The sequence below is a fragment of the Tiliqua scincoides genome, chromosome 5, assembly GCF_035046505.1.
Source record: "Tiliqua scincoides isolate rTilSci1 chromosome 5, rTilSci1.hap2, whole genome shotgun sequence".
In the NCBI taxonomy this organism is placed as follows: Eukaryota; Metazoa; Chordata; class Lepidosauria; order Squamata; family Scincidae; genus Tiliqua; species Tiliqua scincoides.
Window position 1 is genome coordinate 66,130,179 of NC_089825.1, and position 12,693 is coordinate 66,142,871.

Here is a 12,693-nt window from a genome sequence, read left to right on the forward strand (position 1 = left end):
GTAGAGTCCAAGTCAAAGCAGATGCAAGCAATTTCAGTGTCTTATGACTGGTCACAGTATCTTCCATCTGATCACAGTGGACTCTTGAGAGAAAGCTTTCTCTTATGGGATGAGTGCTGTATTTGCCCTTAGCCCATATCTGGCTTATTTCAAGATAAATGTGCCTAAGATTACAATCTTGGTGCCAAATCCTATCCAACTCTCCAGCACTGATGCTGCCGTGGCAACGGGGCATGTGTTGCATCCTGCAGTGGGGAAGTAGTTGTTCCCTTACCTTGAGTTGCAGTGCATCTGCATCGGCGCTGGAAAGTTGGATAGGATTGAGTCCTTAGTCTTTTTAATTGTTTACTTCTTGCTATTCTCCCCCCAAAGTTGAAACAGTGACTCAGATACACTCACCCTCATTCAAAGCTACTTTTCTCCCTATATCGGAGAACCCTGCAGGTCAGTGTTTCTCAAACTGTGGGTCAGGACCCACTAGGTGGGTTGCAAGCCAATTTCAGGTGGGTCCCCATTCAATTCAATATTTTATTTTTAATATATTAGACTTGATGCTGCCATGGTACGGGACTGCATTTGGAGAAATGTTACAGACCTGTAATTTTAACAAGCTACTCTGTATATGCTTTTAACAATGATAGTCAATGGGAATTACTCCTTGGTAAGTGTGGGTAGGATTGCAGCCTAGAATTGTTAAAAATATTCCTGCTTGATGATGTCACTTCCCGTTGTGACATTCCTTTCGGCGGGTCCCAACAGATTCTTATTCTAAGAAGTGGGTCCCGGTGCTAAACGTGTGAGAACCACTGCTGCAGGTAGATCAAAACTGCTGAGTACAGTATTTATATGTGGAAGTTGGGCCACATGTGTCCTATTCAAACGCTTGTTTATCCTGGTCATTTCCCACTAGCTCACAATCACATACCAGATAATAAACAGTTGACGGCACCTCTTATTTCAGATCTACAGCCCTACTCTAAAGAATTTATTGAATGAATGCAGACAATTTGGTGGGTTAACAGCAACAGTCAAGATCCTAAACTGCAGCCTTGGTAATTCTCTTGCATATAGCACAGGGGTTCCCAAAATAATACTCGGACTTTGGGACCATGGTAAATATTTGTGGGGGCGAGGTGGTGGGCAAGGCCACAATGGTGCCATAGTGATTGTGACATCGGTGGGAGCAAGGGGTTTTTTAATGTACCTGGGGGGGTCGCACTGGCCTTTTGGAGAGTCTGAGAGGCTTTCCCCATTGTGGCCTCCCCAGAGCTCCCCAAGTAGCTCTGATAAGCTATTGGAGCAACTTGGAGCAGCGAGGCAGCCCTCAGAGGGGGCTGTGAGCCTCCTGAGTGTCATGAATATGTACAGTTCAGGCCTAATAGCATTGCAAGGCCTGAACCAAGCTAAAACAGTAACACAGAAGTGGCTTGCATTTCCTAGCTGCTAGGATTTACAAATCAATGGAAGGTGATTATGTAGCACCTAGGCAGCCAGAAAGACGCCCATCAAGGATGGAATGCAGCTGCAGATCTCCAGGGGGAGGGAAGAGGAGAGAGCTTCCAGCCCCACAAAGAGGAAAGGGTCTTTGTTCCTTGTCTCTTGGTGAGAGAGGTGGTGGGTGCACATCCTGCCCCACCAGGACCATGTGGCCTCTTAGGTAACTGAGGATCTACAAAAGAAGCTGACCCGGGTGAGAGTCAGGGATTAATAGAATTAGCCAGTTAGCTTTGTTGTTTTATGCTGATATGTTTCCTAGAAGGTTTTTATGCCTCTAGCATTTGCTGCCTTTTGTAACCTTTTTGTAACCCTATGTATTTAATAAAGTAGAAAATCTTTTTACCATGTTGGTTCATTGTCTGTTGGGGACAAAGGTTCAGAATCCTGCCTAGCCGTTCAGCAAGCTACCAAACAGCCTCATTGTGGACTAGTAACTTGAGGACTGAGACTTTAAGTAAAGTAAGTGCTCAGTGCCTACAAGGGATATAGTTAAGCCTAGAGGGTCTTGGTTTCCCTGGACTGAGGCACTGGCTCTTACAGGGTGGTGGCAGTACTACCGAACAGGGATCTTTGAGGGCTCTAGGGTTCAGAACCAACAACTCTAAGCACCCCAAAACCCTGGGAGTGAGACCCAAGTCTACGACACTGGGTCCTTGAAGAGGCCAGTGCAATCCCCCCCCCCCGGTATTTTTAAAAGCCCCTTGCTCCTGGCAGAACCGTGATTGCTGTGGTACAGTCAGGGCACCTATTTCTGAGCCTTCCCCTTACAGGGGAATGGCCTTCTTCTGGTTCTTGCGGCCCATCAGTTTGGGAACCAATGATATAGCATGTAATGACGACAAACTGGAAACTATTCCACCTAATTTCTTAAATTGCCAATGAAATCAAAGTTGCTGTGTTCAAGTTTAGTGATTATCTTTTTTCCTATAAAAAAGCAAGCTGTAGTTTAAAATAATTTTTCACCATTGGCTTTTTAAAAATACCCTTTCTCAAAATCCTATATTAAAAATGGAACATGATACTCACATAAATTTCAAACATTTTGGGAGCGCTGGATATTTCTCCTGTGGGAGAAATTGTCTTTGATATATGGTCTATTGTAACAGCTCTTAGAAGAATATTCTTGCTTAGTCTGACAACAGTTTCACCTTGATTGCCAGGGAAAGACCAGCAGTTTCCAGGATAGAAATTGGGCTGTAAGAGATCACAAAACAATTCTGGATGGTTTTAGGTATTCTGGGGTTATAATTCAACTTAAACCATTTTTGCCTGGTCCACAGGTGTACCCATTTGGTCCCTGTTGCATATATGCAACACTGGGAAGACATGGCTTAAGCACACAGTTTTAAATTATTCATTTTGACTGCTGTAGTCTAGTTTGAAAAACTATTGATATTTAGTTAGTAAAGCTTGACCAAGCAGACCCTTTCAAAAACAAACACTTTTTAATTGGGAAAACAATGAAGAAAAGAAATATCTGAAGAAAAAAATGTGAAGGTTTTTTAAAGGTTTATTTCTACCTGAAGAATTACATCTGGAGGTGTCACAAAAGGGAGCATGATGAATGACATCCAGTAGTATTTTCCTCCATCATGGTGGTAGCTTCTCGTGGTTCTGGACTGAACAATGCTGGCTCCTAAAATTAAATAGTTGTACAATAATATCTCTAATTGTGGACAGGTGTTTTTTTTTAATGTGATGTGTAAAAAAACATAGAATGTTGTTTGCTTGAGATTTCTATGTCACATAAGAACATACAGAGAATAGTAGCCTCTGTCAGACTGCACAATTGTCAAGGTACACTAATTTAACTGTAATTGCTACATGAACTTTGAGAGACTTGCATATTACTCATTTTTATAAACTGGCTGCAATTGCTATCACCGAGGGTGGTGTTTCCCAAACTGTGAGTCATGGCTCCCATGGGAGCTGTGGAAACCCGCCAGTGGAGCTGTGGAATCCTTGCAAAAAACCTTATACAAGTTATACAACCTTATACAGGTTGAGCCTCATTATTCTAGTGGGTTCTGTTCCAAGTACTCAGGGGATGGCAAAAAAACACACCATAGCAAATCAATTTAAAAAACAAAGTTTCTTTGCTCTTTTTGTGATTTAAAAACAGCCTTGCTGACCTTTGTGATGTAAGATAAGAGTCATTAAGAAGACAATCCATCAATCAGTCCTCTGCTTCACTCAGTCCCTCCCTTCACCAATGCAAAGTGATCACCTTTCTTCCACATGCTCAGGGGGAAGGGAGGGGTCGCCTGGAGAGAGGAGGATTGATGGATTGTAAGCCAGCTGCCCTCTCTCAGCCCAATCTGATGCATGTCCACTCAGAAGTAAGTCCCATTAGATTCAGTGGGCTTACTTCCAGTAAAGTGTGGATAGGATTGGGCGCTCGCTCGCGCTCTCTCTCGCGCTCTCTCTCTCTCATTAACCAGGCTATTGTTAAAGGACTGTTCAGTTTTTTAAACTGATTTTAAAGGGGTGCATTTTTCCCCTTCTCCAGGGATCAGCATATTCCTTCTCATTTGCAGGGGCCATTCGTGTTGAGTCAAATCCATGTATAAAAAATCAGTGTATAAAAAAGGCTGGACCTGTACAATGTAGCTTGTGACCTTAATGGGGAGCCACAACCAATGGACCAGAAAGTTCTGGGAGCTGCCACCTGAAAAAGTTTGGGAACCACTGACCAAGGGTGATATAAAGGATGCACTCTGGAGAAAAAAATATCCACCAGTTGCAGTTAGATTCTTATCTAAGCTACTAAAGGGCCACAATTAGGAAAACCTGAAACAGTAGCTGCCTGAGATTATCAGCACCATCCTTTGGAAGAACAGGGTGTAGACAATCTAAAATATACATTTGCTCATGCCTTACTCAACAAATCTTGATACTGATTTTCAACATAGCTATAGTCAGTTTTCAACCTTTCCTGTAAGGATGAGGATGAATAGCTGGCTGTATTGGAGGTTCAGGTGCACCTGGATAAAACTGAATATTAGATTGGGCACAATCACTTCCTGGGGTCCTAGCTGTTAGTTGAACAGGAAAATCAACTGAAGAAATTGATCAGTATATCTTATTAGCCTTTTTAGCAGCCTTTGATATAGTTGATCAAGACATATGTGGAGGGGCCACACTTCATCAGTAGAGCACATGCTTAATGTGCAGATGATCCCACATTCAAATAAAGATTCCTGAAATCCTGGAAAGTCACTGCCAGTAAATATTCATAGAACTGAGCTAGATGGTTTGATGTAGTAAAAGGAAGATTCCTATATTCCTAATATCAGTGATACAACTGAAGACACTGAGACATTTGGGACTCAGCCTCCAGGGTGACTCAAGCTTGTACTCATGGGGTGCTCCTGGATCTCTATGTTGGACTCATCACTAGAATGGCTGTGGTTAAGTATGCTTTTCATCAACTATCCAGTAGGAAAACTACAATCTCTTCTGCCAGATTCAAACTTAATTATGGGTAGTCATACCTCATGTTTTTACTATTGAAATACACCAACTTGGAGTTGCTTTTGACGATTGCTCAAAAGCTACAGTTGATTCAGAAATTAATGGCCAGCATCAATGGATGGAACATCAAGAGCATGGCACTGGTTGCTTGAAGCCTTCAAAGTATTTGTTCTGACGGTCACATGCCTTACCATTAAGATTGACAGTGCTATATGCTATGTTTGAATAGCAAAAATGTCCAAAATATAAAGTGCAAGGTTAGTTATCTACTATCAGTAATATACCTGCTGATTTGAGAGCATAATCAGGCATTTGAACATCATCTTCATCCAACTTTTCCAACAATTTTTTCAGTGCCTTTTTAATAGTCTGTCAGTGGGCAAGTTGTAAATAATTTATCATTTAGACATTGCAGCTACAACTGTGTACAAAGCAGACAAAACTAAACAAACTCAAAACAATCCAAATAATAAACATGAATTATGATTGCAAATGGTGTTCATTGATTATTTTCCAAGAATCTTGCACTATTTTCATTCATGAGGCGCATAGGCTGTCAACCCGCACCTTTGGTCTCACAAATGGCACAGGTTGCAGTAGTCTGCAGTGTGCCTACTTTTGTAGATAGGTGCAGAAAGACCCATAGCCTGGTCATGGTATAGAATCAGAGCTGTACTCCTGCCTGCCTTTCCAGTGCTATGCTGTTGCCTGTTCCTGGCTCAGTAGTTCAGAGGCAAAGGCCACCCCAAAGCACCAGAAGCTTTATATGTACTGTTATGTGTACATAACTCAGATAGCACTGTGGCATACTAGGACTTGATTTTTGGCATCCTCATTAAGTAAGATAGTCACCACTGACTTAGTGTAATAGATATAACAACATAATATCTGCTTGTCTAAAAATCCCATTACATTCCTCTTACCAGTGCTGAAATGCCTTTGCTGGTGTGTCCTACTAATGCTTCACTGACAGCAAGATGAGTGATGCCCTTTATACCTGATCTCAGATGATGAAACTGTGATTGAAACATCTCTATCTCTTGCTTCACAGGTGCAATTTCAAGTGCCCTTCTTTGCAACCTTCGATTATCCTTCCTGGGGGGAGGGGAAGGCAAAAAAGTGCCCACAATATATCTCCTGTATGTATTTGATAAATTCTAAGAAGCCAGTTTGTCCAGAGAGATATTATTAAAAGGAATGTAGAGCAGATTACAACCCTAAAACCTAAAAGAAGTATCTTCAGAAAATGACACACCTTCCATATTTACAAGGAATACTGAAAGAAGTGCAGGACTGGCCCATCTATGAGGCTGACTATGAGGTCGGCTCAGGCAGCAGATTGGTGGGAAGTGCTCATCTCAGTCCACTTGCTTGCCTCCACTGCTGCTTCTCCTTCCACTCCCCGGACTGGAAAAGGAAGAGGGTGTGGAGAGTGCTGAGCTAACATACTGGGCAGCAGGAGGAACAAGGATGGCACACCATTGGATAAGAGTGTGGGGATAACATTTGGCAGGCCATCTCAGGCATTGGGAGGACTTGGGCCAGCTCTGGTGAGTGCAACACGAGGATAATGAGTCAAACCTTGGTTTCAAAAGGGTTAACAGAGTAGAGGTACTTGCCCTTATATATATATAAAAGATTTATAAAATATTCTTACTTTAGTGATCTTAGATCTTTTCCTTTGCCCTGTACAGAATGGGGAGAAAAAAAGCATTATTACAAACTCAAGTACACATCATACAGATCATTCAGCAAAGACACAATTTAAATAGGAAGCAAAACTCTAATTTTTAAGAATTCACTAGAGCAGTAAACCTATGCACTCTTGGAGCTCAGTGAATAGTCAGAGCAATTGTTAATATATATTCCTGAAGTTACATAGGTGTGGATCTGATCAGCCTTTTGGAGGGAAGCCCATTCAAGTCACAGTTCTTAACAGTACACACTTTACTAGGAGTAAGAGCCCAATTCTGAGGTCCACAGTGTGGCTCCACGCCACGAACCTCAGTTGCAAACGGGCCATAAGGCACGTTTGTGGGACTTACCGCCGGGCTCCCACTGGAGCTAGCCCAGCGCCAGCTGGAGCTGGGCTGGTGCACAGTGGAAGACCGGGTTCCGTGGCTTGGCGGTCCCCTGGACCGCTGGGCTGCAGAATGGGAGGTGGGGGTGTGGCTGGGGGCGTGGGGGAGGCGGATCCGCGGAGCCAAGCTCCGCAGGATCCAAGGTACTCGGGTAAGGCTGATAGCTAGCATCTCATCAGCTCAGAGCGAGCTCCTGGCAGGTTTCAAAGTGGGAGGAAAGCCTGACCTAGACTGAGCAGCACAGCACTTTCCTCAGCTTGGGGAGAAGGGAGGCTCTTCTGCTGCTCTTGAGGGGGGTGCCCAGCCTGCTCTTAGGGGGGGGATGTCCAAATGCCACAGCCTGCATTCCTCTGTCTTGGGCTGGCATCTGCATTTTGGGGTGTACGTGTGTGAACATGCCCCCATCTACTTTGGGGGTGAGTTGTAATCTTGCTCTGTGTGGCTGCAATCCTATCCACACTTTCCTGGGAGTAAGCCCCATTGACTCAAAGGGGACTTACTTCTGAGTAGACCTACACAGGCTTGGGGTCTGTGTCAGCTTAACCAAGGATCTTCACCTTTCTCTTTTTCCTCCCTCTTCAAAAAAGAAAAAAAGCCACTCTTGATCAGTCAAGCTTTGCCTCCAAAAATTGATTAAAAAATAAAATACCCATTCCTTTTCAGCCATCCCCCTTTTTCCTCCTGTCTCCTTTGGGGGGGGGGGTACTTGCCATGTTGGCTGCTATTATAAGTCAAAAGGTACAATCCTAGTTAGGTTTACTCAGAAGTAAGTCCTATTGTGTTGAATGGGACTTACTCCCAGGAAAGTGAGGTTAGGATTGCAAGCCAAACAGTCTCTGGGTCTCAGTTTCACATCAGTTTGCAATTAGCAGATACACACAAAACAAAGTCTTCCCCACCCCCAGCAAATTCATCACTTCTCTCTCTCCCCCCTCCCTTTCCAAAACCCTCCAAGTGTGCTGCTAACTCAGGGCACAATCCTAACCAGGTCTACTCAGAAGTAAGTCTTATTTTGTTCAGTGGGGCTTACTCTCAGGTAAGTGTGGTTAGGATTGCAGCCTCAGAGTGCTGTCAGCTGCTTTTTTTGTTTCCAGTGTATAATTATAACATCTTCACCCCCATTTTGGAGGTAACTGAGGTGAGGTGATGTAATGGGGAGCCATAGGCCAGAAAAGTTTGAGAACCATTGGTGTAGCCCAATGCCAGGTTCAAAATGATGCCCTAGAAATAATGTTATGCCCACACTTTTAAAAAAGTGAAAATGGGGGGAAATCCACCTCCTCCCCCCAGCAGCTTGCCACCCACTTGTTCTGCCATCTCCCCCCTCCCCCATATCAACATCTTATTGCTGCAGTTTTCAAACTCTCAGGGAGTTTGAAAACAGCAGTAAGTGCTTGCAGAGGAAGGCTGGGGGGCTGCAGGGACTGGGGAGGCACTCAAGATAATGGAATGTTTGTTCCCTGATCGTGGGCTGCATCAGTGTTGGAAAGTTGGATAGCATTAGGCCCCTCAGTTATTTAAAAAATACTCACCAGGATGATATCGCAAATGCTGAAGTCCTCCCATTTTCTCCCAAATATCTCATAAGTGCTTCCTTCAAACAGTCCCATATAAGTAGCACCTGTTATGAATTTTTAAAAAACCAATTAACAACACAGTTGATAAAGTTCTTTTTTTCTCTCTCTCCAGCAGAGCAGTCCTTGGCATTATATTGAGAGTACTGTGGTGTGATAATTTGGATTGTTGGACTTAACTGGGTAGATCTGGGGTCAGATCTCCACTTTGGTCATGAAGCCCACAGCAGGAACATGGCCTGGTCACTCCTCAAATATGCCATCCTGAATTGCTTGATGAAGAAAGGATGGGATATAAATTTGAGGAATGTCTATATTAGCATGATATTAGCCAGCGTCCTTCTGTCATCAACCTAGGTAAATTAGAGGAGGTTGGCTAACCCTTAATATGCTTGATCTGCCCTTTCACACACTGAAGTTATTTGGACTCTTGTAATTAGAGTCCTAAATAGAACACTTAGGGCCAGTGTATGCAGGCATCTGACATTGTCTTCCTCTTAACAGTGATTAAGGGCATAATCCTAACCAACTTTCCAGCACTGGCATAGCTGGGCCAGTGGGGCATATGCTTCATCCTGCAGTTGAGGGGCAGTCATGAAGGTCTCTTCAAGGTAAGGCAATGTTTGTTCCCTTACCTCAGAGTTGCATTGCTCTTATGTCAGTGCTGGAAAGTTGGTTAGGATTGTGGCCTAAGAAAAATAAAATCCAGCCTTGATCATATGTGCCTTGAAACTGCTCCCCCTCCTTTCAGTTAAGCAGTTGGCATCAACCATAAGCATTAGTAGGATTAACTAGTGTTCACCTTAAACCATTTCAAACCATAATTTCAGATTCTGTTCCAGTGGACACAGGTAACTTTTAATCACTGTTAACATTAGTGCTGAATTTGGAGCAGGAAGGGAGTCCATGTTCCAAGGCTAGCATCTGGTTTTTTTCCCACCTAAACAGGCCTTTATGCATGGTTCCCAAACATTTATTGTTTTTAACGATAATTCACAGACGAGAGAGAGAATTGTGAGAGTGTTCTCTTAAATCTTCCTCAAAAGAGTGGAAACTCCGGCAACTTACCCATCATGATTTTACTACTCTATTAAGCATACAATACTTCTAAATTATGGGAGTAATCAGAGTATTATTTGGTGAAGAACCTACAGTACCCCCATCAAAAACTTAAAGTTGCTATTTGTAGTCCTCAACATATTTGCAAGGAATTATGTTCCACTGAACTCAGTGGTGCTTTCTGGGGAAAAAAAATGTTTTTAAGACAAAGTGATAAGGGTTTCAAGGCTTAAAGGCAGGCTCACCAGCCACAATATACATTTACTGTGAAACTGTTATTGAAGGGCCTTAGTTTATTCTAGCTCTATAGGAGGAAGCTCACCAATCATCAATAGGAGCAGGATTGCCCAAGACACGATTTTCTGAGCCAAACTTTTACTGAGAAACATAAAAAAAACAGAATGTAATGTTAGAATTATTAATAAAACATATTAATCATATACCATTTTGAACCAACTCTGACATCCCAATCCTACTAGCTGTTTACTCTGGCAGAATGTGCATTCAGTGTAACCAACTTTATGGCTGTCACAAACATGACAGTACCAGTGCGCATGGCATGGCTGCTGCCATAAGTGGCTGGGTCAATGCAAAGATGGACAATGAAACCTGCTGAAGCAGGTAAGGCAGCAAAAGGGTCAAGAGAAAGGTGAGGGAACAGGGCAGGCAGAATGGGATCAGGGTGACAAGATACAATGGAGGACAGAGTGCCTATACCTTTAAACACTGAATAGAAGAGAGAACTTGGGCAGATGCAGCTCAATGTGGAAGGGTTTAAAAAGCTTCACCTGCCCAAATTCCCTTTTCTATACAAGGATTAAATGTATAAGTAACTTCTTGGGTCAACATGGACTTGCACCAGCTATAGAGCTGGCACAGGTCCTTCACAGAGGTCTCCTCAAGGTAAGATTTGTCCCCATACCTTGGGGCTGCACTGCAGTTGCATTGCTGCTGGAAAGTTAGATAGAACTGGGCTTTGCATTAGTTGTCACAGTGCACTGGTACAACACTGTTTCCCCAGTATTGATCCTTTGGTACAACTCCAACAATGTAGGACAAAGCTTTGCATGCCTCCAAAGAGGTTATCTCAGGTCAGTTCAAGATCTCCTGCTACCTGAGTCACTGTGTCAAATCTGCCCCCACTTTCATGGTGATGTGCCAGCTTCTGTTCCTCCCACTCCCTTGACTGGAAGAGTGAAACAGAAAGGAAGAGGAAATGTGGACGGAGGAGAGTGCTGAGCTAGAACACTGGGCAGTAGGGGGGCAGACCAAAAGAGGATGTGTAGAGGAGAAGAGAGTGGTGGACTAGAGCAGTAACCTTTTCCGCTCCATCCCCCCTTTTATTACCAATCTAGTGAGTGGGAAGAGGAGAAGCAGTCGCAGTACTGGAAGCATGGGTAGATGGAAGTGGGTGACCCCTGCCAATTGGCCTCCTGAGGTGGATGACTCAGTCACGGTAATGAATAGGCCAGACCTAGCAGTGTTGATGCAGGCAAAGACATTAGTCATGGAAGCCATCATTGGTCTTCATTATACCACAAGATCAGGCTGTTATAGCTTGGGCAGGTCTACTCAAAAGTAAGTTGAAAAAGTAATTTAAAAGGGAATTATTCCCAAGTAAGTGTGTATAGGATTGCTGCCCTCGTCTATTTTTTGCAAGCCATTCTTCAAAAAATTTTTTTATTAATCTTTACCTTGATGAAAGACAGCACAATTTTTTCAGTAAGCAAAATGGAGCTAAAACACACAGCACTAGCAAATTAAAGAAGAGCCTGATGATACTTTCTGGAAAATACAGATAAAAGTACAATTAAATAATGCAATGCGTGATTAGATTGACTTTATAATGCACACACTATACAGTTTCATGTTGTTGGTTGACATTTGATGAAAGTCATATTCAATGGCTGAAGTTAATTTATGAGGCCACAATTGCTGACAATTTTCCCATGGAATGCAGTGGCATTTACTTCTATGTAAACATGCATAGGATTGTGTTGCATGTTAATTTGGCAAACCTGGCAGTTGTCACTTATTTTTCTGTTTTGATTTGGCCTGCTTAGTCTGCTGGGCAGCTGTGAATGATCTGAAAACTTTGTATGTTTATGCCAGTATGTTGGTTCAGCATCTGTTCAGGTTTACAAATCATCAAAGACGCAAAATGTTAAAGCACTTTAGAAATGAGTTAGAACGACAACTAAACTTACTCTTTGGTTGGCAAGGAACCTGTGTATTTTTCTGTTTATGAACAAAGAGAGGATGGCTATCTTGACAGTTGGAAGGTAACCTATACAATGAAAAAGGCTTTTGAATGAAACTATACGTTACAGCACAATAACTGTCTAGATCAGGGCTGTCCAACTTCTAACAGCAGGGGGTGGGGTGGATATGCACGACTCTGGTGTCACCTACTGAGTGCACAGATGTGGAAGGAATTAGTGGTGATGTGATGATGTCACCACCAATTACTTCTAGGTTCTGAACCACTGAAGTCACTTGGCAGGCTCAGTCAACAGGAGGCAGAGATGGTGGTGGGAGCGGTGGGGCTTTTCTATCACCCTGCCGCATCATTCCAGCTTCTTCTTCTCCAAAGGAGAAGGTGGAAAGATGCAGCAGGGAGACTGGAAAGCTGCTGAAGCAAGAGGAGCTTTCTTATGCAGAGGAACTTTTGCAGACCCCCCAAAAAGGCCTCAGCCCATGGACCTTGTGTTGGACCACCCTGGTCTAAACAAATCAGAGCAAAGTTCACTTTAGCCCAATATTCTGTATTCCATAGCTAGATGCACCTGGAAGCATCCAAAGAGAGGCATAAAAGCAATAACTATGCTACTTCTCCCCAGTATGTACTGTTTCTGTGCATGGAGTTCCATTTACCTGTTGTGATTAACAGTCACTGACAGACCATAAGTCTAAGGATTTTAAAAACCATCTAACCTAGTACAGATTGAGTCTCTATTCTCGAGGGTTCAGTTTCCAGAATTCATATGGATGGCAAAAAAAGCACAAAA

General features: G+C 43.1%; 1 protein-coding gene across 4 annotated transcripts in view; it reads right to left on the reverse strand.

Annotated features, from left to right (window-relative positions):
• SUN3 (Sad1 and UNC84 domain containing 3) overlaps positions 1-12,693 on the reverse strand; it is a 38,683-nt gene that overhangs the window by 1,757 nt on the left and 24,233 nt on the right. For all 4 annotated transcript variants that reach the window (XM_066631157.1, XM_066631155.1, XM_066631154.1 and 1 more), the window contains exons 3-11: positions 11,893-11,972; positions 11,380-11,470; positions 10,008-10,063; positions 8,585-8,673; positions 6,629-6,657; positions 5,895-6,066; positions 5,256-5,340; positions 3,018-3,133; positions 2,524-2,691 (exon numbers count right to left, since the gene is read on the reverse strand). In XM_066631157.1, the coding sequence (XP_066487254.1) occupies positions 2,524-2,691; positions 3,018-3,133; positions 5,256-5,340; positions 5,895-6,066; positions 6,629-6,657; positions 8,585-8,673; positions 10,008-10,063; positions 11,380-11,470; positions 11,893-11,972 (886 nt within the window). The remainder of the gene's footprint in view (positions 1-2,523; positions 2,692-3,017; positions 3,134-5,255; positions 5,341-5,894; positions 6,067-6,628; positions 6,658-8,584; positions 8,674-10,007; positions 10,064-11,379; positions 11,471-11,892; positions 11,973-12,693) is intronic.